Here is a 26,980-nt window from a genome sequence, read left to right as displayed (position 1 = left end):
AGTGTGGAAGAAAGCTGTCTTCGACTCCGAGGGACTGCCTATGAAAAGAGAATTATTAAGACGACAGTGTAGAGATTCAGTCTCTAAAACTGCACCTACAGTATTCCTTGCCACTCACATAACAGAATGGACTCCCCTCGAGTACATGTGGCATCCACCCACCCACACGTCTTAATCTTTCTTCGCCGAGCACTGCATCTAGGTGCATCCCCGATATCCACAGCTGATGTAGAGGCAGTCTGCTGACTGCCATGACCGGCTGACTGTGAGAACTTGACAGGTCTCCTCAGAAAGCCCAAGGCTGAGGGGGATGAAGAGCCGGGGATGACTGGCTGGCGCCTCTTCTTCCCGTGGGTGCCCAATGGCTCCTCGCTGACTCCTCGAGCAGAAGAGTGACCCCATTCCCCTGCCCTCTCCCCTGCCACAGCTGCACTGTACCAATGCCGAGAGCAATGGCGTACAGGTCCGAGTGCATATCCATCAGCATTCTGATGTAGCTCGGTCTCCAAGGCAACCGTCACCCATTCCATGGAGGCAGCCAAGCACTTGCGTGCCAGAGCCAAGACATACGTGGACGGTCATCTCCAGCCTTCGGTCCAATCAGCATCTGACCTCTGGCATCGCTGCCTGATGTTTCCCTACCTGTCCCTACATCTCCAACAGGTGTCTCAGGGCAGAGTTCAGAGACACCTGGTCAGGGCTGAGGAAGGGGTCCAGGAGTCCTCCAAGTGTCAGAGACCAGGGCTGTCACTTCCTCTCCCAGCTGTGGACCCCTGTCAGTGAAGTGCTTACCAGATTGTCACCCCGAGCCTAATCTAGAACTTGTGCCCACCGAGTTGCATTTATCTAGGTTGGTGGAGGGTGCGGGTGAACACCGTGACAGTTCATTGTCTGAGGATTATGTTATAATATGCACTCATGTTCATAATGAGATACAGACAGGCAGTGATGGACACACACAGGAACCAATCACCACACAGAATACAGAACAACCAATCACCAGGCAGGACACGACAGGGTGCATTACCAGTACAAAACACACAAGGCAGGAAAGCTCGGCCTCTTTGTACTGGTGATAGCTGTAGCAACAGTCAGGGTGCAATGTACAGTCAGCACCTACTACACATGGCACAGAGCAAGTCTGGGCAAGCCAGACCAAGGTTAGCAAGCTTAGATTAACAGAGTGTCGACCCACAGCGAACTGTGTACATTACTCGGGAAGTTCAATAAAGCAGTATTGAACCATCTATAGCGTTGGAAGCCTGTTTTCAAGTGACACTGCATCGAGTTGCAGTCCGCGTTAATCCAACATATATAACACATCAGATTATGAGGCATCCTCCCCGGAGGTGGGGTTGGCAACGTGGCTGGCGCTGGTCCAGGTTGTTGGCCTCCCCCATTTTGTTCTGACACCGGGAACAGAGAAAAGAAAGACGTAGCGACTGACTGAGCAAGCTCCTTAATTAAATAAACTAATCACACAGTGGGCGCAGCTGACAACTGCAGGCCAGAGGCACCCTCACTGGCAGCACAGGCACAGTCCTGCTCCTCTCCCACCAGCTCCGCAAAGTGGGTGTGGGCTCGACGGTCTAAAATTCCACCTGTGTGAGCCCTCACGCTGGTCATCCTGCAGAAAGGCAGGAGAATTGATTGCCCTGCCAATGGTCAGGTCAGAAGCAAGCCTGCCTGTGGCAGCTGCTGAGCCCTCCCTGGTAAGTGATCCAGAAGCAGGATGTCCTGCAAATGATATAAGGTTGAGAGCATGAAGTGGCTGACACACATTCAGTACAGCTATCCCATCTGCTGGGTTAATGCTGCAACCCAAACTCGTGTGGGACATCGCTGTGCACTCGCCCATGTAGGCTATCTGATGAGTGTCAGTCTGCAGTCACACGGTGCACACACACTGGCGGAGCGCTGCAGATCGGTCATTCATCTTCCAGCAATGATGGGCACCTCTGTGCTGGGAACCAGGTGCGCTAATCGCCATGGCAACCTTTGCCCAGGCCACCGTGGTCAGGTGGGAGGGCAGCACCTCCCGCCTTTCCTAGAAGACCTGGAGGAGAGTCTTCAGCGAGGGGTTTCCAAGGAACCTTCGCTGAACAGTGGGGCCATGTGCTGTTTGTGACAGCCTGGAGGAGTAATCTGGAGCTTTTGGCCTGCAGTGAGTGAATGGCTGTTCGAGTGCCATTTAAATATGGCCCTAGGACCTTCGACACTGTGAGGCAATGGCGGGGAGGGCCATTTCCTGCCATCCCCACCTGGAGATTCATTATGCCAAGCGCAGATGCATAATTAATCAGCTGAATGCGCAAGATCACGTGCGGTCACCTATCCCGCTGCACAATGTTAATCACTCCAACTTCCACTCCTGTCACTGAACTTCGACTCTGGAACGGAAGATTCTGCCCGTGCCTTACTGTGTCACCAAAAAATGACATTGTTAGAGGTGCAATACCAACGTATCTTTAAGGAGTTCAAAATGCTAAAGAATCAATTCCCCAAGTATTTAAATTATTCAAAGTAGGGGGCTGGCGCAATTATTAATTCATTCACCACTCTGAAAAATAGACAAGACAGAATTTTCCCTCGAGGTGGGTTTTTCATTATTATTTAAGTAACGGGTCGGTGGGAGAAAACAGGTAATGGAATAAAAATAGCCACATCTTACCACTCTAATGACTTCGTACGACAGCTCTGAAAGTATCATTTAACAAACGAATAACAAAATAAGGTCTCATTGCAAATGTACTGCAATGTGGCACAGTTAGAGCAACCTCACAGTCATTCTTTCTGTGCTTCCAGTCCTGAATAAACATGTGCAGCTGACAGTAAGATTAAAGCAACATGGTATTCTGCAGGCAAATGCAAATGTTTTCACAGCTATGCTACTGTAAAATATTGTATAATTATGCAAACTGCATCAACCATAGGAGGTAGTGGCGTACTCTGCTGAACTAGAACAGAGCTTGTCAGATGCCTCCCAGTTAGAAAACAATATCTATTGAGTAAAGGCCGTAACATTTTATTACTATTTTACATAGACAATTACAACTGCACTCTCATTGCAGCTTGATTCTGGAAAACTTTTAACACTTGGCTACAGTAGATGTCCCATGACCATAAAATTCAACAAGAAACCAGTAGCCAAAGGTTTGCCAAGTCTTCGACTCCTTCCGAACCCAACGGTAGGATGTTGTTTGTTTGCTCTAAATGACAAGGCACGCAGTGCATGGAGCACGCATCCAAATCCCAAACCACATCCACTAAAGATGGTGGAAACAAAATAATTTGAAGATACTACTTGTATCTGCGATTTCAGCATTGCTCTATTATTCCAAAGATATTTCCATTTGCAGTTACTCTTCCAATTGTGAAGTATTTTACAGCATACTTAATGTCATCAGCGCTGATGTCTGTGTATATATTAAAACAGGAGGATGCTTGCGATGACTCTATAACAAGCACGGTAAGCAACTGATGCAAACGCTCACTTCAGAGACTCTACTCGTGCAGAAATATTAAATAAATAGGCAGTAACATTTGTAATTTGCATGTGAAGCAAAGTACTTAAAAATTGACACAGATTGGAGGATTTATGAGTAAATTCACAAGAACTGGCCAAGCACTGGGTTCTTTCACTGATCTCTCCTGCATTACCTGATCTCAGCAAGGAGGACACGGGATTCAGCACAAATCGACTTTGCTTCCCCCGGGGTAAATCCATTGAGGATTCCTGTTCACAATTGCTACCCGCTGGGAAGCATGTCTTGTGTGGGAAGCAGAAGACTGGACATAGGCCTGACATTCCACATAGTTCATTACAAACAGTTGTCTGGTAGTACAGAGTGTCGCTGACAAAAGAGACATGTTGAAGCTTTTCACCTTGCACCCTGGGACACTTCCTGAGAATACCAGTAAAAACAATTCATAACTGCATGAGAAGAGAGTGCGAATTTCCTGGCAAGTAGACCCTGGCTGAGGTGTTGCCACACAGAATGCACCAGGTGACTGACATTATTAAGACTTTGAGCCTAATTTTCCAATTAGTAAAGTCGCACTAACTGGCCTGAATTTCCTCTTTCTCCACCTCTCCTTTCTTGATCAGTGGGTGTTACAGTTGTTAACGTCCCATCTGCTGGGACCAGTATAGAATCGCCGGAATTTTAGAAAATCACAACCAACCCATCCACTATGTCTGCAGCCACCTCTGTTAGAACTCTAGGATGTCGGCCGTCAGGGTCCTGGGGCAGGATTCTCCCGACCCATCCGCCGGGTCGGAGAATCGCCGGGGACCGGCGTTAATCCATAGTCTTCACCATGGCGGAGGCAGAAGTGACCCCCTTAACTGCGCATGCGCGGGGATGACATCAGCAGCTTGGCCGACGCTGGAGTGGTTCACGCCACTCCATCGCGCCGGGACCTCCCGCCCCGCTGGGTAGGGGAGAATCCCGGCCCTGGTGATTATGACTTTTAATCCCTTAAATTCCTCCATTATTTCCTCGCTACTGATATTAATTACCACAAGTTCCTCATGCCTATTAGTCATTTGTTAACCCTCTATTTTTGGTATGTACTTTGTGTCTTCTACTGTGATGTTAGACGCAAGGGGCGGAAGGAAATGGAAGGGAAGAAGGAACTCAGGAACATCACAATCACCAGGAAGTGGTGGGAAGTAAATTGTTGGAGCTATGGGCTGACAAGAGCTTGGATCCTGATGGACTTCATCCTAGTGTCTTAAAAGAAGCGACTAGTGAGATAGTTGCTACATTGATAGTAATTTTCCAAAAGTAGATTCAGAAAGATCCCATGAGATTGAAGATAGCAAATGTAACTCCATTATTCAAAAAGGAAGGGAGACAGAAAGCAGGAAACAACAGGCCAGTTAGGCTAATATCTGTCACAGGGAAAATATTGGAAACTATTAGGGCACTTGGATGAGCTCCAGGTAATCAGGCAGAGTGAACATGGGTCAGAGTCAACATGGTTTTGTGAAAGGGAAACTGTCCAACTTCTTGGAGTTCTTTGAAGTTACGGATGCTGTGGATAAAGGAAAATTGGTGGATGTACTGTACTTAAATTTCCAGAAGGCATTTGATAAAGTGCCCAATCAAAGGTTATTGTGGAAAATAAAAGCTCATGGTGTAGGGATAACATGAAAATCGCTTATTGTCACAAGTCAGCTTCAAATGAAGTTACTGTGAAAAGCCCCTAGTCGTCACATTCCGGCGCCTGTTTGGGGAGGCTGGTACAGGAATTGAACCGTGCTGCTGGCCTGCCTTGGTCTGCTTTAAAAGCCAGCTATTTAGCCCAGTGTGCTAAACCAGCCCATTATTGGCATGGATAGAAGACTGGCTGCCTAACAGGGAGTCAGCATAAATGGGTCTTTTTAAAGTTGGCAAGATGTGCGCCATAGGAATCAGTGCTGGGACCTGAACTGGGGCAGCATGATTGCACAAGTGGCTAGCACTGTGGCTTCAAAGTGCCAGAGTCCCAGGTTTGATTACCCGCTGGGTCACTGTCTGTGCGGAGTCTGCACGTTCTCCCCTTGTCTGCGTGGGTTTCCTCCGGGCACTCCGGTTTCCTCTCACAGTCCAAAGATGTGCAGGATAGGTGGATTGGCAATGCTAAATTGCCCTTAGTGACCAAAAAGGTTAGGAGGGGTTATTGGGTTATGGGAATAGGGTGGAAGTGAGGGCTTAAATGGGTCGGTGCAGACTCAATGGGCCAAATGGCCTCCTTCTGCACTGTATGTTCTATGTTTACAATTTATTTAAATAACTTGGATGATGGGATTCATAGAAGGAAGCCATTCAGCCTTTCAAGTCTGCATCGCCCCTTCGAAACAGTTCCCTCTTCCCGCTCTCCAGCCCTATCCCCACCTCACTTTTGGATACTAAGGGGCAATCTGGCATGGCCAATTTACCTAACCTGTACATGTTTGGACTGTGGGAGGAAACCGGAGCAACCGGGGGAAACCCATGCAGACACAGGAGAATGTGCAAACGCCACACAAAGTCATCTGAAGTCGGAATTGAACCCGGGTCCCTGCCGCTGAGAGGCAGTAGTGCTAGCCACTGTGCCACCAACGGGATGCGCTGGTTGTCACATTTACTGATGACACAAAGATAGGTAGGAAAGCAAGTTGTAAAAAGGACATAAGGAGGCTACAAAGCGATACAGGTAGGTTAAGTGAGTGGCCAAAGATCGGGAACATTGAGTATAATGTGGAAAAATGTAGGAAGATTATGCTTCAGTTATACAGAGCACTAATGAGATCATATTTGGAGTACTGTGTACAGACTTGCTCTCCTTATTTAAGGAAAGATGTAAATGCGTTGAAAGCAGTTCAGAGAAGCTTTACTAGACTAATACCTGGAAGGGCGGGCTATCTTATGATGAAAGATTGGATAGGCTAGGCTTGTATTCGGTGTGAGTTTAAAAAAGAGGCCACATGATTGAAATATATAAGATCCTGAGGGGTCTTGACAGGGTGGATGTGGAGAGGATGCTTCCTCTTGTGGGAGAACATAGAGCCAGGGGCCACTGTTTAAAAGTAAGGGGTTGCCTATTTAAAATGGAGATGAGGTGAATTGTTTTCTCAGAGGGTTGAGAGTCTTTGGAACGCTCTTCCTGAAAGCAGAGTGTTTGGATATTTGTAAGGGAGAGGTGGATAGATTCTTGATAAGCAAGGGAGTGATAGGTTATCGGGGGTAGACAGGATGCAGATTAGACTTTAATATCAGATCAGGCATGAGCTTATTGAATGGTGGAGCAGGTTTGAGAGGTTAAATGGCCTGCTCCTCATTTGTATGTTCACATATCCATCTGTGTGATAGGGTTCGCTGTACCCTGTCCGGCACGTCATAGTAAACATCAAATCCCTTCCAACAATCCAACTCTTTTTGTTTTGCCTCTATTATTTCATAGAAACACAGAATTTACAGCGCAGAAGGAGGCCATTTGGCCCAGCGAGTCTGCACCGGCCCTTGGAAAGAGCACCCTACCTAAGCCCATACCTCCACCCTATCCCTGTAACCTCACCTAACCTTTTTTTAAAAAATCTATCTTTTAAGTTGTTGGCAGGCGCCGATTCTTCCTGGTCACGAGGGCTTCTACTTCCAGCCGTGTTCCTAGATGGTTCTATAAGCTCTTGTTCTGTTACATAATCCAGTCAAGCTGCAGCCTCCACTTGTCCTCTGAACAACAGGTACAGGATTGCTCCCTCTATGGTCGGAGGTTCTGTTGTCACTTCCTGAGGCCAGAGTCATCCTCAAATCCATTCGAGAACTGGCACTGCGTTTTCTTGTTTTCCAGTGTTTCACTTCCCTTTGCCAGTCTGTGGATCTCATTTCTTGTCCATCACTTTGACATTTAGCCAGTGTTTGAACAGTTAGCTTTCTCTTATTCGCCCTGTAATGGTCTCATCCCTCCATTCAGAGGAGCCTTCTGGTATGTATGTCACCCTTTAAATTTCCAGGTATCTACTCTACTTTTCCACTGATCATAAGGTTCGGATTTGGAGAACAGTGGTGGGCAATCATAATCTGATACTTTATACTTGCCTTCAGCCAGGTTTCACAAAAATAAGTCTGTTTGCAGTCTTCCGTCTTAAGAAAAAAAATCTTATTTCAACTCTTCACCTTTCGGCAAATATTCTCTGTCTGCTTATACGTTATTTCATTCTGAAATCAGATGCCAATCTTTTAAAAAAACTTACGACTAGATTTATTTACAGAATGTAGCGTTACATATGTTTGCCCTTCCCCGACCAACACCCAGGGTGCTAGCAGTCTTTCTTTGTACTTGCACCGGGGCTTGATGCATGTTAGGAAGCAGGAGATATTCTGCTGGCCCTGTCATTTACTCAGTTCTCAGATGCTCTTTGCCACACTGCCATAAATACATAAGTCCAGCAGGTATGATGCTAACTACACTCTAGCTGAAGGGTATAGGAAAACGACACACACTATGAGACGTCGAGTTCCAGCAAGATCCAGCCCATTCTAATTCACTGCAATGTCAGACCACTGGTCCATGATTTAACATTTTCATCCAGTTAGGCCTCCAAAATAAGTAGACCCTGTTCATCTTATTTCACAATTCCTTCTTAATAGCCCTATCAAACAAATGCTTTGGGCAATAAACAAACCGTTGGGTTACGGGTATAGGGTGGATACGTGGATTTGAGTAGGGTGATCATTGCTCGGCACAACATCGAGGGCCGAAGGGCCTGTTCTGTGCTGTACTGTTCTATTCTATTAATCTATATAACTGTTGTCAGATGTGATGTGACACTGCATCTAACACTAGCACTTGAGATAACTTTCTTTCGGTGCAAGATAAAATATCAAAATCCTTCAAGACGACCTTCTTGTGGTAGACTGCAGGTTTTTTTTATATCTGATGTTTAATTAAAACAACTTAAAGGTACTTACACCAGTAAAATCTGAATCTACCTTTACCAAATCTACATCTGGAAGGCCAGAAAAATGAAGGGAAGAAAATGTTGGTCCATTTTAAGCACCAGCGACCTGTAAAATTCAGGATAGGTTGCAAAGTCTACAATGTTACATCATGCCAACTTGAAGAGAAAGAACCCGCTTTCTCAATTGATTTATTCAGGGATTTGAGAACAGATCAGCTGACGACAACGTTTCTGACAGAACATACCCAGAGCAACCATACAGTGTGATGATTAAATGTATCACAGTGGACTAAACAATAAAGTGAATTGCAAGGTCTAGTCTGAATGCAGAATTCAAATATCAATAATTAGTCACAGAATTCCAAACTGCGCTGGTAGAGCCGCTTCAAGACGATATTCATCAGCATCGAATACCTCAGGGCATTCTCACTTGCTCGGAATTAGCAGGTAAAATATATTTTCTCTGCTGTCACAGTCAGTAATCAAAGGTTTACAGCTACATCTAATGGCCTGACAGATTTCTCAGGCAGTTTGCACTATGGTGATGCTGAAAGTGGTCTGCGATGAAGACAGGTAAGGTCACCTGTCCGCCCTGCAGGAACAGAGATGGTTTTTAAATCTGCTTTTAAAAAAAAACAAATGCGTTGCTTACTTTTAAAAGCTGGAAATTCCCAGGATTGTTGTACAATTGGTGACAGGTGACTCGATTACTCTCACCCAATCCTTTAGTTGGGCTACTATTAAGTGACAGAGTCAGATTGCAACTCCATTCATAATCCAGCCAGTCCCATCTTGCCCGACATTCTTTTAGAGTGCCCAATTCATTTGTTCCAATTAAGGGGCAATTTAGCGTGGCCAATCCACCTATCCTGCACATCTTTGGGTTGTGGGGGCGAAACCCACGTAAACATGGGAGGAATGTGCGAACTCCACACTGACAATGACCCAGAGCCGGGATCGAACATGGGACCTCAGCGCCGTGAGGCAGCAGTGCTAACCACTGTGCCGCCATGCTGCCTCCTTGCCCGACATTCTGACTCAGGCTGGTCTAGATCTCTCCAGCGCAGGGTATAGATCCCAATGCCTCGGGGACTTGCGGTCTCCCTTTAATATGTAGATATGCCAAAAAGTGATCCTGCCCACAATGGGTGAGATTTACATTGCAACGTCTCGCGAGATCACGTTAGATCTCGCAAAGTGTTGCAAGCGGAGACAGATCCCGGGAGCGGGGTCTCCCGACTTCTATCAGCCACGCTGCGCCACAAGGTGCTTTTCTGGTGCAGTGTGGCCACTCGATCGCGCCCTATATTTACTGAATTCCCCTCACTTACCAAATTATACTAAGAAACACTACCCAAGTTTGACACATTAAAAAATAATGTGCTATTTGCTCCCGAATTTCTCTCCATTAATATAATTCAACAGAAAACTGCTGGCAGCACATTTGTGTGTTTCTTAATACGTCACCCGCTGGGGGTGATTTACAGCCCGCGCTCACCGTCGGAGAGAACGGCGGCGTGGGCGGGAAATACGGTGAGAATTGGGAAATACGATGCTCGTTGGCGAGATCACGTTTCCCATTTTTCCACGTCGCTCGCCGGTGGCGTCACGAGGTTCACGCCCACAAAATGTGAGAAGCTAATTTTCGTGGCTTCGCATACATTTCCATCTCATTACCCAGCCACTCCGTCACATGATCCCCCTCATTGAATGTTCATACCTCAGCAACATCGGTGAGGTTTACAACAAGTATTTGAAGGTGTGACGTGGATAAGTCGAAAGGAACCTTTGCGGGGTTGGGGGGGGAACAACACATGACACATGCCGCTTTGCCCCTTGGCACAGGTTGGCACTGCCACGTTGACCAACCTGTGCCAAGGGACAGTTTCAGGAGCAGGTTCTCTGGGGAGGCCTGTGGGGAGGGGGTTTCCATTATATGTGGTGGGGGGGGGGGGAATGAGGGAGAAAGGGAGAGAGTCCCTGATGCCTCTGTGTTTGGGTAGCGGGGTGGGGTAAATTCAACTTCAGCTCCGATCTGCGCGCCATTTAAAGATAGTGCCCTGATATGTGTGGAGCCGGCCTTGTCGCCTCTATCAGGCCCCGCCCCATCAGACTGACAGTCGAAACCACCTTCCACTCAGTCTCTCTCTATCTCTCTCTCTCTCTCTCTCTTCCCCCTCCCAACCTGAAAATACTGACCAAAAACCCGGCTGTGCAGCTGGAGAGCAACACGCCGGTTTTTAGTCGGAGCCTGACACTCTGGAAAAAATATGGGAACGTTCCCCCCACTGGTGCCTGGCCTGAGGCTCCTGCCAGGATCAGTATACTCCTTGTAATTTATAATCTACACATTTGCAGTGTCTAATCGCCCTGTGGCAGATGCTTTGAAAACCGAGTTTTAAGTATGGGTGAAAATAGTGAGAAACCATCAGTGCCTGCTGACCAGGTAGCACTGTGTGTCGGTGTTGCTTTGTGTCCATGCATCACAATGTGAAAGAACACCTCACCTTCATCTCTGCTGGCAGATGGACGTGGAGACGAAATATTCACCTGACGTACAGCACCGAGGAGGGAAGCTGCGTATAATCAGCTCATTAACTGTCATTAATCTGCCCTCATTTTCAGGACGCCTCTCCTATTGGGCCAGCTTTAAATGCAGCTTTCCTCAGTTTGGATCAGAAGTAATAAACTCATGGCAATGTTGTTTGGATTTAGCTGTCTGAAGATCAATGTGAACGTAGGAAAAAAAAAAAAAGACCTCATACGTCCCACTTCCTTTAAAGGTGTCTAAAATCCATCAGATAGAAATTCAGTCGGTTTGTTCCGGACTGCTAAGTTTGATCGTCAGCTCAGTGAATGGATAGCAGGTCAGAGTTATTCTCCAGAGCATGCCGGAGAGCTCAAAGGATTCATTTGATTAAATATAGACAGAGTGAAATTCCTGTCATTGTTAATTGTAACAGAAAACGTAGGTGGAAATTTAAAAGCAAGCGAGCCCTACTTTTTAATTCCCCACTACAATCTTTTTTTCCTGCGAAGAGCGAGCGCAGGAATTTCACTCCCAAGGCAGTTTAGTTACCTGACAACTTGCTGCCCTGTTCCTGCCGAGTTGCAGATGAGAAGAAGCACTTTTCCAGTTGCACCATGTTGAACGAACTCGACTGGAGGAGCTTCAAAGCTTTCGGAAGCAGCCTTGAAAGATGACATGCTCTGGTAGCGCCCTGTTTTGCAATAAGACAAACAATTTAAGATTCTGAATGTAAAATGCCGAATTTCACTACATTTGCCAAGAAATGCAAATAAAACAAAGTTGTTGAGATCAGCAAAGCACCAACTTTATTTTTTTCCTACTTAAAAACAGCATACACATTTTTGAAAAACATTTCAGACCTTTTTTCACAAGTTAGATATGCATGGGGAAGGCAATTTGGCTCCTCTTAATCAATAACCCAGAAAGAATTGACACTGTCCATACTGATTGAGTTTCCCTATCAGTTAGTATAAAGTCCGCTCGTGTATTGAACATTCTTTGTGCAAAGAATACCCCGTAACCAGCTTCAAAATCTACCTTGTTACCAGCTTGAACCGCTTTCTCCTCGTCTGTTCCCACTATTTCATTAAAAATATTCCAAATTATATTTTCCTCTGTCGCTTGCTATCATGTGTAATTTTCTCATGTACGATTTCCGTCTTGCACAGGCAAAATCTTAGCAGAAGTAGGCCTTGAGCCTGCTGCCCAGCCAATAAAATCATAGCTGATCTGTATTTCGAATTCCACATTCTCATCTACACCCTGACAAGAATCTATCTACCTCCACCTTAAAAATATTTAATGACCACCACCTCCACCGACTTCTGAGGCAGAGTCCTCTCATACAATTTGTTTTCCCCCCCTCATCCCTGCCAAAAAGTGTGACCCCGAATTTTAAAACGGTGCCCACGAGTTCTGGGCTCAACCACAAGAGGAAACATTCGCTCCACATCCATCTTGTCAAGACCATTCAGAATATTATGTACTTCAATCAAACCATCCCCCCATTCTTCTAAACTCCAGTGGAAACACGTCCAATCTGTCCAACCTTTCCTCATGAGACAACTCGCTCGTTCCAGGTATCAATCTATTAAACCCCCGCTAAACCACCACCAATGCCACATCCTTTCTTAAATAAAGAGACCCAAACCAACCCTGAGCAGTGCACAATGTTTCCAAAAGTCTGTGAGTCGGAAATGTTTAGTGACAATAATATGAAACAAAATTTATTGGCATTTGGTAAAGTAAAGTCAATAAATGAAAGTCATAATGAATTTGTTGAAGGTGAATCATCTTTGACTAACTTAGTCAAAAATGGAGAGGATTGAGGAGGGTAATACAGTTGGCCATATGGGACTGGATTCTCCAAAAATGGGGCTATGTCCCCACGACAGCATCAAAACACTCCTTAAGAAAGTCCTGAGCGATTCTCTTACCTCCAGGGGGCTGGCAGGATCCCGGAGTGCTTCTCGCAGCTCTGGCTGCTGATACGGGGGCCCGCAGTTCCGGTAGGGAGTCCGTGCATGCGCATGGCGACGTCCGCCCTGTGCGACATGGCGGACTCGCACCCTGGGCCGTCATGCAGAATGTAGGCCTCCCCTCGAGATCGCACGTGCCAGCGGATATTTGCCGCCCGATCGCTCCCCTGGCCATCCATAAGGGTCAACCCCCCCCCCCCCCCACCCCGGTGATCGATCCCCCCGCCCCCCACCAGGGCAGCCACGGACCGAGTCCGCAGCCTCCACCTGAGTTTACCGACGGCCGATACACAGTTAGAACCACGGTGTCGGGACCTCGCAGAGTTTCATGTGGACAATCGCTCGCGCGCGCAGGGGGGGGGGGGGGGGGGCCTCTGTCAATGGCCCGCTACCCATGCTGCATAGATTGCTTGCGAGGGATTTCCAAGCGATTCTCCGGCTTCAGCGGTGCTGGTCCCTATTTCCGGGTAAACGGCCATTCTCCGCTTCGCGCCGAATGCGATTTCGTCACGGAGGCTCAGAGAATCCAGCCCATGGACTTTCAAAACAGGTTACCAAAGTACCACATAACAGACTTGTTCACAAAATTCAAACTGATGGCATAAATGCATGCCAGCAAGGATATCAAACTAATTGTGAGACAGAAATCAGACAACAGAATCCGTGCAGTGCAAAAGGAGGCTGTTTGGCCCATCGAGTCCAAACCAATCTTGCGAAAGACCATGCTACCCACACCCTATCGCTGCAAACCCATGAATTGATAATTGCCAATCCACCTAACCTGCACATGTTTGGACTGTGAGATGGAACCGGGGCACCCAGAGGAAACCCACGCACACACGGGAAGCACGTGCAAACTCCTCATAGGCAGTCACTCAAAGACCAGAATCAAACCCAGGTCCCTGACGCTGTGAGGCAGCAGTGCTCACAACTGTGTCCCTGGCAATGACTGTTCATCAGGCTGGAAGGAAGAACGCAGTGTTGTTCCTCAGGGGTCCTCAACATTAGGACCAAGGCTCTTTATATATATTTAATGTACAGAAGAGAAAAGAGATATATTTTGGCAAAGGAATGAGGACGAGCATTATGATCTAACCAAACAATTTTAAAGAGGGTGCAAGAACAGATAAGTATGCAATTTCTAGAATGCCATTAAAAAATTGGATTCATGCCATTTATTAATAGCGGAATAGAGTACAAAAGCAGGGAAGCAATACTAATCCTTTATAAAACGTTTGCTTGGTCTCAGCTGGAGCACTGTGTCGTGTTAGGTACACTGGTATAACACTGGCTGCAACTGGATGCAGCTTAGATCAGAAAGGTACTCCAGACCTTGAAGTTAGTTCAATCAGGTTTATTGATGTAATAGCACAGTTCTCTGTGAGTTCGACTCTCTGCTAACTTAAGTGTGGTTACTCTGTCTGACTGAACCAGACTAACTCTTAGCCACGTGGTGGAGGCGTGATATTGTAACAACACCCTTGACTGACTCTCTAGATGTTCATCAGTGGAAAGAGACGGCGTGAGTGCCTCGTGTCTTTTATAGTCAGATCCCACCCGCGAGTGTCCTGCCTGCTTATTGGTCGTGTCCTGTTCTCTGTGTCCATTAGCTGCTTGTTTATGCCTGCCTGTATATCAATGTGTGTGTCTGCATAACATGACACACTGCATTGATGTCTGGCCACAACACTTTCCGAAGGATGTCAATGCCTTGGAGAGGACACAGGGAGACTTACTACAATGGTGTCAGGGATGAGGGACTTCACCATCAAGTGGAGAGACTGGAGAAGCTGGGGTTGTTCGCCTTAAAGAAGAGGAGGTAGTTGGATAGAGGACTTACACCATAACAGTAGGCCATTCAGCCCATCGAGTCTGCTCTGCTATTTAATGAGATCATGACTGATCTGATATGATAATCCTCAACTCCACTTTCCTGCCTTATCCCCATAATGATTAAAAATCTGTCTGTTTCAGCCTGCCACATACTTAACGACCCAACCTCTACAGTTCTCTGCGGTAAAGAATTCCGCAGATTCACTACCCTCAGAGAAGAAATTCGTCCTCATCGCTGAGATTATGCCGTCTGATCCAGACTCTCCCAGAAGGGGAAACATCCGCTCAGCATCTTCAAAATCATGAATGTTTTTGAGACACAAATAAGGAGAAACTGTTTCCAGTGACAGTGGGGTTGGGAGCCAGAGGACACAGGACACAAAAGAAAAGGGACGCAGCACAGGAAGATTGTGTGATTTACAATGCACTGGCTGAAAGGGTGGTGGAAGCAGATCCAATTGTCACATTCAAAGGAGAACTGGACAAATACTTGAGCAGTTTAGCAGAATTAATTGGGTAGCTTTACCAAAGAGCTAGTAACAGCCACAATGGGCTTTACAGCATCCTTCTGTCCTGTATTTTTCTAGGACTCTAGGGGCAGCACGGTAGCATTGTGGATAGCACAATCGCTTCACAGCTCCAGGGTCCCAGGTTCGATTCCGGCTTGGGTCACTGTCTGTGCGGAGTCTGCACATCCTCCCCGTGTGTGCGTGGGTTTCCTCCGGGTGCTCCGGTTTCCTCCCACAGTCCAAAGATGTGCAGGTTGGGTGGATTGGCCATGATAAATTGCCCTTAGTGTCCAAAATTGCCCTTAGTGTTGGGTGGGGTTACTGGGTTATGGGGATAGGGTGGAGGTGTTAACCTTGGGTGGAATGCTCTTTCCAGGAGCCGGTGCAGACTCGATGGGCCGAATGGCCTCCTTCTGCACTGTAAATTCTATGAAAAGTTGTATTAATAAGGAGATCAGGGGATATGGGGAGAAGGCAGGAGAATGGGGATGAGAAAATATCAGCCATGATTGAATGGCAGAGCAGACTTGATGGGCCAAGTGGCCTAATTCTGCTCCTATGTCTTATGTCTCCTGTACAATCTAAAAATAAACTTTCTTCAATCTTCCCTGATAACTCGGATAATTATTATAGGGATAAGCTTTATGGCTCCTTTCTACATTATCTCCAGCATTCCAATGTCTCCATTGTTTCTCAGAGATCAGAGAGAGGGATATAGGCATTCAAAGTACAATGTGGTTAAGTTTGATTACTGCTTCCTTCCCCTTCTATTCAACTGTATTCTAATGGCTTTGTTGATTGCTGCCATCCGTTGCTGGAAGACATTGACCTGGGTCTTGTAGTCAGTGGCAGACAGGGTGCGTACGGGAAAGGTTGTGGAGAAAATAATTCTGAGCCGGGGCTGGGGGAATGTTTTGACACTCTTGCTGATTTTAAAGGGCTGTATTCCTGGGCAGATTTTACGCTGCTCAGAGCAGGCCCAAATAAAGTCTATGAACAGGGCAATAAGCCCACGTTTTTGCACCGATAGTTCCTGTCAGCCAATCGACACGCAGTCCCTCAGAAACCAATCACGTGATCTGTAACCTCTGCGTTGAAGCACAATGGGCTTGCTGGAAGATGTCACAGTGTTCACCTCTATTGGGACCAATCTGGGCAATGAAGAACTGTTTCCATTCACATGTTTTGGGGTTGTGAAAAATTGGGAAGATTCTGGGTGGGAGTGCTCACAGTCTTCGCCAGGATAGTGGAGGAGGAGGTGGACCCGGACCCTTTGGTGGCAATATTTGGGGTTTCAGAGAAGCCAGAGATCCTGGAGAGGAGGAAGGCTGATGTTGTGGCCTTCGCCTCTGATTGCACGGTGGCAAATCTTGCTGGAGTGGCGGTTGGCATTGCCACGGTGGGTAGTGGCATGGTTGGGTGACCTGTACAACTTCTTGCGGTTAAAGAAGATAAAGTATGAGTTAAGGGGCTCAGCAGGGGTTTTTGAGAAAAGGTGGGGGATGTTTGTGACCGTGTTTGAGGAACTATTCATCGTGGTGGTGGGGGAAAAATCTGTACGGACTGTATAGTTAATTGTTGGGAAGGATGTTTCCCGGGGTGTTTACTTGCTGTAACCTGCTTTGATACAGTACGTTTGTAATAAAATAAGTTTTTAAAAAAGAACTGTTTATATTGAAGCTCTGATGTCCCTTTCAATTTAATCCGTGGCTATTTCAAGTCATCCCCCACTTTCCCTTTGTACGTGAAGCATTAACACTGATCTGCATTAAATTTCATCTGATATTCAATCCACCAACATTTCTTGTTTCACTCTGCAGTCTTTGGGCTGCCCCCTTTGATTTCATTGCTCTTCCTGGTTTGGCATTAATTTGAAACCTGACCAATAACATTGTGAGGATTTATGAAAAAGAGCCAAATTGCGTATTTCCAGTGCTATTGTCAAACTATCAATAACATAAATTTCTGGCATTGATTTTCAACGTACTCTGATCTGCATTAAAATGTGATTGAAGTAGCTACTAACTGAAGCAATCTCATTCTAAGTGTAGACACAATGAATAGTATTTAATGGAGGGGGAGTTGGTGGGTGTGGTGGTGGGAGCTGAGAGCTGTCGGCCAATCAGAAGCTGCCAGCTCATGGGGTGACTGGGAGGAGGGATTGTCTTCTGCCGATACAACACCAAGCTGAGACTCAGGATCGCCACTTGATCCAAGGTCACCGGGGGGTTGTGGAGATTATGGGGTGGGAATCACACGGAAAGGTGGGAAGGAGGAAGGCGGCTCAGCATTAATTGCCTACTTCGGAGCCTCAATCGGCGACGGGATGGGAAAGCTATCCACGAGCCTTCCTGTCATAGTGAAGGCAGGAAAGGAAGCTTGATTAAATGCCTCCCCGTCACCAAACCTGGCACAGGGGAGGGCATCAAATAAATGCCTGTAACACCTGTAGTGTGCAATGGTGCTCCAGAGTTTGTGATTGACATTAGAATCCTTGATCTCATATGTTGGCTGCCTCCCAAATAAAGAACTGAATTAAATGCTTGTTCTTAAAGACTCATTAGAAGTTCTGACTACTTAAGCAGAATAAATTATATCCAGTGCTGTCGCCCAGAGTGTATTTTTTTAAGTGACCTCAACGATCTCAGATTCTTAATTAATCTAACTTCCATCAATCAGAAGTAAGGCGCTCACTGCTCTTAAATCCAGGTCCAGGCTTCTGCAGGGCAGGGCCTCTCAGACAGTTGTGAGTGTGTGTCGTCAGGCCTCAACTGTTTAATGTTTCAATTAGCTTAACACCTTTATAGTTTTTGGTGACTGGTCATTTAATGTGGCGGGCGTCATTCAGTCAGAAACCAAACGCTTACAGTAAAGGAGGAAACCATTCGGCCCCTCAGGTCCATGCTACCTCAAGGCAAGAGCAAACCAGCCAGTGAATAGGAAAGCCTCGAAAACGTACAGCAGTTAAAATGGTGCTTAAATAAAGCTGCATGTTTTGAAATTACAAAAAATAGATGCTAAAAGAACGCTTAAGCAAGAATCTTGGTTATTTACTTTCTAGAATGTGCAGGTTTCAGTAAAATTAAAGCAGCACAACGTATAATTTTGGGCAATTGGTTGACTATAAAATCTATCAAACAGTTTGGCATTTAGTCCGAACCTGCATTAAAATAAAGTATAGTATCTAGAAATGCACTCTACTATACATGACAAACTTCCTCAAGAGTACAGTGTGGCTTACTTTCATTCACTATACTTTCAGAGCACTTTATTATATGCTATAGAACAATATCATAAAGATGCAGACTTCATCTTTGTTTTGACTCTGTATTGTCATGATCCTTTATATCTTTGTAGGTTACTTATGCTTTAAAGTACAGAACAGATTACGCCTCTCTTTAGCTCAGCCAAAGAAAATACACTTAATAATCTTTATTAGTGTCACAAATAGGCTTACATTAACACTGCAATGAAGTTAAAAACTCCCCTTGTCACCACACTCCGGCGCCTGTTTGGGTACACTGAAGGAGAATTCAGAATGTCCAATTCACCTAACAAGCATGTCTTTTGGGACTTGTAGGAGGAAACCGGAGCACCCGGAAGTAACCCACACCGACCTGGGGGACAATGTGCAGACTCCGCAGAGACACTGACCCAAGCCAGGAATCGAATCTGGGACCCGGGTGCTGTGAAGCAACAGTGCTGACCAATGTGTTACCGTCACAGGCATACGTTACACTGTCCTGCAAGTGGACATTTCAATCTACCAAAATCAGGCCAAAGTGATTCTTAGTCCTCCAGGGTTTACTTAGGTTCCTTTAATTTCTCAGTCTGGTAACTTTTAACCCCCAGAACTATTCAACACAGTGAGAGTATTCCTGGAGATGCTACCTCTCGTGCATGTTAGGCAAATCTTCAAAGCTCGTTTGAACTCTTCAACGAATTTGGCCTTTTCAATCCATGCACGAGTTTGTACCTGCATCCGGCAAGGTGGACCATAGAGACCTTTGACCTCTTGCTTCTCTCTCCCTCCCAGACACTGGCAGACCTCTTATGTCTGATATTCAGTGATGTTTTATCACCTGCAATTAGTTCTTTACAATCGCTCCCTCTGCACCCTTCCCCATGACAACGGGAATAACATGGGCCAAGTATTCAGGTAGAAATGCTGTTTAGCTATTCTTGAGACCCCAAATCTATCCTACCCTGGAATCAAATGGACAGTTCAAAGTACACAGCATAACATCCTGACATTTTTTAAACTTCCTTGGAACTTGAAGGCTCACAGTCTGTCCACTGCCATCACACTGCCTCTGCCACTACCTGCAAGTGTGAATACCTTACACTTTATTCCTAGTAAAACAATCCAGACCTTCCTTTAATCTTTTACAGCGTCATGGCCCCGACCTGTTGTTAGGTACACTTCAGCAGAGGTCACATGACACCCTACATTTTACCCTGAACAGTTCCAAACAAAAAATCTTTTGAATTTCATAATTGCAACTGCACATGCGAGAACACGTAAAATAAATATCTTATTCTTGGTACTAAAAGTAGCCATTGTTAAAATAAAATGGCAGCCAAGATATTCACATTCATCCATTCCCTCATTTATGTGCAATCACATCTTGTTTCCCTCCTAATTTACTTTATAAATCCACTTACTCGAAAAAACAGTGATGAATATGAAAGAGAAAAAAAACATTGCATTTAAGAAATCTTACAATCCTTATCTCTAGTTCCATTTGTATAGCCCCTTCAATATGGAAAAACATCTCAAGACATTTCAGTGAGGTAAGGGAATGGAAGTGGATACCAAGACAAAATATGGATCAGGACAGATGACCTAAAGATCCCACGGAACTATTTTGAGGAAAAACAGGGTCAATATTTAAACCTCAATCATAATAATGATCACTTATTGTCACATGTCGGCTTCAATGAAGCTACTGTGAAAAGCCCCTAGTCGCCACATTCCAGCGCCTGTCCAGGCTGGTACGGGAATTGAACCCACACTGCTGGCATTGTTCTGCATTACAAGCCAGGTGTTTAGCCCACTGTGCTACCAGCCCCATGGTTTCTTCCGCCCGATTGTCTTCAAGCAGCTTGCTGTAGGGATATTGTCACTGGACTAGTAAACTAGAGATCCAGAGTGATACTCTAGGAATCCAGGTTCAAATCCCGCAGCCGCAGAGGGTGAAATTTGAATTCAATAAAAATCTGGAATTACAAGTCTAATGATGACCATGAAACCATTGTCGATTGTCGTAAAAACCCATCTGGTTCACTGATGTCACTTGGGGGAGGAAATCTATCATCCTTACCTGGTCAGGCATGTCGTTGACTCTTAACTGCCCCCTCAAGGGCAACTAGGGATGGACAATAAATGCTGGCACAGCCAGCAATGCCCATGTCCCATGAACAAATGAAAAAAAATATGTTGGATGAGGGCAGTTTAGAAAATGGTACTTGAATATCCCCATAATAGAATAGTTTGCTGGACTCGCTGGCAAAGGATTCTGCCTTTGGGGCACTAGTGCAAAATGCGTGATAGTGAACGTGATTTTATCCATTGCCGATATCACTCATTTTACACTATTGCAAAAAGTTATATACCCACTTTTAATTACACCAAATAATGGTCAATTGGGGAAGGCATCGCACAGTTACCTACAAAAATGGCAGAGAGGGATCCTAAACAATTGAAGAGCCTCGTTGGGGATGGTTGGCAGCAGAGTGTATTTTTATGAAATGACCAGATTAATATGACACCACCTAAATTAGTCGGTTCACACGATGTGCGAAAGAATTATAAATAAAGGATGGCATCTCATTATTGAGGAAGGAGTGAAGCTAAAAAGATAAACTTATCACAAATGTATCACCGGCGGTTTGTTGATCAAAAAACAGGATTCCATGATTGAAAATGAGAATGGAAAGGACTCTTCATTCGTTTTTTGTAAAAAGAAAAATCAATTGTATCTATCCCTTAAAATGAACGATATAAATCTTACCATATTTCGATTGAATGAAAAATGTGATTGTTTTCCAAACACATTTTGAATTTAGTTACCTACTGTTCAGAACATTGCTTCCTGCTAAATTACAATACCAGAACAATGGTTGTGTCCCTGCTTTTATTCATTGATGTGTAGGCTTGTCTATGCATGCATTAAGCACGTAGTTATATATTTTTTACATTTACAGTCAGCAAGTGAAAGGTATGAAGATTGATTCAAGCTGGAAGCAACCTGAGCTTCCAGTTATGCAGGATATTAATTTTATCTTTCATGGAGTGATAGGATGTACTTTGCAGAACAACAACTTGTATTCATGTAGCACCTTCAACTACTAAGGCGCTTTACAGGGCACCTGTAGAACAAAATATGGTGCCAAGTCTCATCAGGAGGTATTATGGCAAATGACCAAAAGTTTGGTAAACTCAGTTTTAAGGAATATCTTAAAGGGAGAAAGCAAGGTACGAGGGATGGAGAGATGCAGGGAGGTTTTTCAGAGCTTAGAGCCCAGGTCACTGGAGGTGCAGCCACTAATGGTGGAACGATTTAAAACTCAAATGGTCAGAATGGAAGGAACCCATAATTTTATTAACATTGAAATATTCAAAGACTCAGGTATGGAAATGAATCAACAAATCTCTACGAATTGGCATCATGCTCAAAGTCACATTTTGCTTACATCCGCCATTTCTGTACACAGTGTCCAAACATTTAATAGATCTTTTGGATCATGGCCATCTTCCTGGAAGCTCTCCTGCTACGTCAGTAGTGCCCTATTCCTCTCAATCGTTCGTTTCAGTAGATCTATTAAGATGAAGGCTGAACACATTTGGAAGGTACTGCAGCGCCCAGGTAGCCAGCATTGCCTATTTCCACCATCACGGCAGCCATGGGGCCAAACCCCATGAGCTACAATTGTTTTGTGAAAACTATCCGCTAAACAAAACTTAGTTCTTCCGTTAGCATCTACTGTGTCGCTCAATTCCCAAGCAAATTTGAAAAGCAATTGGACTACACGTCTTCCAGAGGCTAACCCTGTTTTCGCGGAGCAATCCTGCAGATTGAAATGCACCGTCATTTCGAGGTGCCCAGAGAGAACAAGGACAGTTTGTAACAAACAGCAAGTGTTTGTTTCATTGGAGCAAGTGGACCTTTAACTTTCAGATCACCGATCTATATTCTGTTGAATACAGTTATGGACTGACCGTAGAATGACTCCTGTCAAATACACGGCCGATTCTTTTGTGCTCAATTAGGAACGGATGGCGGGGGTGCGGCACAATGACACAGTAGTTAGCACTGCTGCCTCACGGCATCGAGGACTCAGGTTCGATCCCAGCTTTGGGTCACTGTCAATTGTGGAGTTTGCACATTCTCCCCGTGTCTGTATGGGTTTCACCCCCACAGCCCAATAAGATGTGCAGGGTAGTTGAATTGGCCAGGCTTAAATGAGTCGGATAACGCAAGTTGACAGCAAATTAGTGCATAACGTGCTGATTGTGCTGTTCTGATCTCTTCATGGGCAGCATGGTAGCACAGTGGTTAGCACAGTTGCTTCACAGCTCCAGGGTAGCAGGTTTGATTCCAGCTTGAAGCAGGTTTGATTCCAGCTTGAGTCAATGTCTATGCAGAGTCTGCATGTTCTCTCCGTGTCTGCATGGGTTTCCTCCGGGTGCTCCGGTTTCCTCCCACAGTCTAAAGATGTGCAGGTTAGGTGGATTGGCCATGATAAATTGTCCTTAGCGTCCAAAAAGGTTAGGTGGGGTTAGTGGGGTTATGGGGATAGGGTGGAGGGCTTAAGTGGGGTGCTTTTTCCAAGGGCTGCTGCAGACTTGATGGGCCGAATGGCCTCCTTCTGCACTGCAAATTCTATGACAGACAGAAAACATAATTCTGACACACCACATATTGCATCCTAAAACCAGAAATTCAATTTATTACATGAAATAGTTTTACAGGAAATAAAAGGAGTGCAACTGAACAATATCGAACTTGGGGTGTTTTTCATTGAATCTTAGAACTGTCACAGGGCGGCACGTGTTGCAGTGGTTAGCACTGGGACTGCGGCGCTGAAGACCCGGGTTTGAATGCCGGCCCTGGGTCACTGTCCATGTGGAGTTTGCACATTCTGCTCGTGTTTGCGTGGGTTTCACTCCCACAATCCAACAATGTGCAAGTTAAGTGGAGTGGCCATGCTAAATTGCCTCTTAATTGGAAAAAAAAATAATTGGGGACTCAATTTATTTTTTTAAAAAAAGAACTGACGCTATTGGTAATTTTTTTTACCTCTCTGCCATAGAGCACTGTCTCATTCTCGCAACATAGAAATACTGAGTAAACAAAGCATTCAAGAGCTGCTGCCTCAAGCAGTACACCAACTCCGCCAGACACAGGGGCCTTCTACGAACACGGACAAAAAGCTAGCCACCTGGTCACAGAAGACCAGGTGGGCTTTGTCGAGGGTAGACCGCTAACAGTGACCATCAGCTGCTGCTGACCATGATAATGACCCCATCTGGGGGAGAACACCAGAGGTGATTGTCTCCCTGGATACAGAAGAGGCCTTTGACAGAGTAAAGTGAAAATACCTCATTGAGGTACGACAGGTGTTTGGGCTGGGGACAGAGTTCACCTCCTGGGTGAAATACCTGTTTAATGCCCCCCTGGTAAGCATGCGAACCAACACCACCAGCTCTGAATACTTCCAGCTGCAAAGAGGCACAAGGCAGGGATGTCTGCTGTCTCTGCTCCTATTCGTTCTGGCAATTGAGCCACTGGCAATCGTCCGCAGAACATCAAAAAATTGGAAGGAAATCAAGAGAGGAGACAGAGGGCACAGAGTCTCACTCCATGCAGATGACTTGTTCCTCTACATTTCGGACCCACAAAGCAGCATGGAAGGGATCATGACGCTCCTGAAAGAGTTTGGAGCCTTCCTTCACAGCGCTAGGGACCCAGGTTCGATTCCCAGCTTGGGTCACTATCTGTGCGGAGTCTGCACGTTCTCCCTTTGTATGCGTGGGTTTCCTCCGGGTTTCTCCCAGAAGTCCCGAAAGACGTGCTTGTTAGGTGAATAGGACATTCTGAATTCTCCCTCTGTGTACCCGAACAGGCGCCGGAGTGTGGCAATGAGGGGCTTTTCACAGTAACTTCATTGCAGTGTTAATGGAAGCCTACTTTTGACAATAATAAAGATTATTACTATGAAGTATTACAGGTGAACCCAAAATTAAAGTGCCCAGGTTCCTCCCTGTTCAGATACATACCGATTCACATCACAAGGTCTTCTTTAACATAGTCGGCAAAATGATCATGGCGTTTGTGTGGGGGGGGGGGGTTAGAATCCAAGGATCCCCAAAAAGGAGCCAAACCCGAAAGTAGCAATTTTAGGGGTACCAAAGAAAAAGAAGCAAGGGGGTCTGGCCTTCCCAAATCTACAATACTACCACTGGGCAGCCACAGCAGAAAGAGTGAGGGGGTGGGTGAAGGAATCAGAAACAGAATGGGCGAGGATGGAGGAGCACTCCTGCACAGGATCGTCTCTCCAAGCCCTCGCTGCACCGGCACTCCCATCCCTGCCAGCCAAACACTCAACAAGTCAATGGTGGTAGCCACACTCCGAACCTAGAACCAAATGGGACAGCACTTCAGCCTGGCCAAAATGTCCACTATGGCCCCCATCTGCTACAACCAGAGGTTTACGTCAGCCACAATGGACGGCATTATTAAGAGGTGGAGACAGAGGGTGGGGTGGGGTGGGACGCTGACAGTTAGGGACTTCTACACGGAGGACAGACTAGCGACGTTAGAGGAACTGACAGATAGACTACAACTACCCAACAGGAATGAACAGCGACACCTACAGGTAAAAAACATCCCCCGAAAGGAGATGACATCATATCCACGGACACAGAGACATTCAATGCTCGAGGAACTGTTGGAGGCAGGCAATCTGGATTGGAGGAAACTGTGGGGACATGTACGGACGACTGCTAGAAGGGGCACGCTGTCCACTGGACAAGACTTGGGAAAAATGGGAGGAATAACTGAGGATTGAAAAGGGTGGGGGACATTAGAGCGAAGCACTGAACAGGGCCAACTCCACCTCCACTCTGATCCACAGTCCTCTCGGGATTCTGAACACGTTTATCAAATCAAGGGCGCGATCTAACCAAATTGGAACAGAGACCTATGATGAGTGCGGTGAGCTTGCAGCGCTATCTACCAGGACCCTGTCCCACTCTCTGGAATGCCCCTCCGAGGCTGCACTTAGTCCCGTTTCCTGCAATGAGGAATTCCGCTCGCCGCCCTCCCCGACACAACCCCTGAACCCCCCCCAAAGTCCCAACTCACCTATAAGTGGGCCCTTGGGGGTGGGCCCATGCGCAGGGCACCACTGGGCCTGATCCCCCCGCTGCAGGAAAAGTACCAACCTGATATCTTGGCACTGCCAGCCTGGCACCCCAGCAGTACCCCTGTCAGCTGGCAGTGTACCCTGGCAGTGCCAGGCTGGCACCCAAGTGGCAGTGCCAGGGTGCCAGGCTGGCAGTGCAGAGGTGCCAGAGTGGCACCAGTGTCAGGGTCCCACCCAGCTCAGCAGCCAACCATCCAGGTGCCTCTGATCCCTCGGGAGACCCGCACGAAGTATGGTGAGACAGAAAGAATGAGAAAGTGGGAAATAAACACAGAGACAATTACAGAAAAACGCGTACATGCTTTTTATTTTTTGCCTATGAGTAAAGTCGTGCATGATCAACTAGTCTTATTAAATATCCATGAATAAAACAACAGCCTTGCTGTTTATTTGGCTTTCCGTGCTACTTCCATCAGTAAAATCCATCACTCCCACTAAGCACCTTAAAAGGACTTTAAAAAACTGGAGAATTAATTCAACCAATTTAAAATTTGGTCACTTTAAAATATTGGATTTTGTTTTCACAACAGTAAACCAGGGAGTTTAAATACATTCCGAAAGAACTACAGTGCATTATCAATCCTGCAATCCACATTGGCCAAATGACTGTGTGGAGGTTATGGAAAACCTCCGAATAACCTTCGGGGCAACTGTGCGAATTCGAACCCCAAGACATAAGTTAGTTGCCCATCTTTCCCCATATTGTAACAGGGGCTACATTTTAAAAATATTTCCTTTGTTGGGAAGCATTTTGGGATCATGAAAGACACAGCGCAAGGTGCAGCATTGTGTCCCCCCCCCCCCCCCCCCCCCCCCCCCCCCCCACACACACACACACCACCCTGGGTGTGCGTTCCAGCAACAGAGGAGGCTCGCCATTGGTCAGCGACGGGATCTTCCTGCCCCACAAATGTCCATGCTGTTTTGTGCTGTTCACCGGCTGTACCACCGGGAAACGGGAGGGTTCGACTTCGGCGGGACTGGAAGACCTCGCCAGTGGGAAGGGCCAGAAAATCCAGCCCACAATTTCTATAAGACGTAAGACAGAGGAGGAGAATTAGGCCACTCGGCCCAATCCAAGTCCTTTCTTTCTAATTGATAAGATTTTAAAACCGAAATTAAGAGGGTACCAATTGGCAATTCTGCTGACATCATTAATTGGAAACAAGCGACCTTTCACCAAACGCGTGATCTTTTACAGAGGTGTTCCACTGATAACAAAATTCACTAAATGCCAATGACCTCCAGCTGAGACAACTTTGTGAAATTT

The 26,980-nt window shown here is 46.0% G+C and overlaps 1 protein-coding gene across 1 annotated transcript in view; it reads right to left on the bottom strand.

The window, feature by feature from the left end:
- usp43a (ubiquitin specific peptidase 43a) overlaps positions 1-26,980 on the bottom strand; it is a 528,525-nt gene that overhangs the window by 97,414 nt on the left and 404,131 nt on the right. The window contains exon 7 of the mRNA XM_038776890.1: positions 11,508-11,649. Coding sequence (XP_038632818.1) covers positions 11,508-11,649 — 142 coding nt within the window. The remainder of the gene's footprint in view (positions 1-11,507; positions 11,650-26,980) is intronic.

Source organism: Scyliorhinus canicula, chromosome 18 (genome assembly GCF_902713615.1).
Source record: "Scyliorhinus canicula chromosome 18, sScyCan1.1, whole genome shotgun sequence".
In the NCBI taxonomy this organism is placed as follows: domain Eukaryota; kingdom Metazoa; phylum Chordata; class Chondrichthyes; order Carcharhiniformes; family Scyliorhinidae; genus Scyliorhinus; species Scyliorhinus canicula.
Note: the sequence above shows the minus strand (reverse complement) of the source record. Positions and strands in the feature narration are given on the sequence as shown.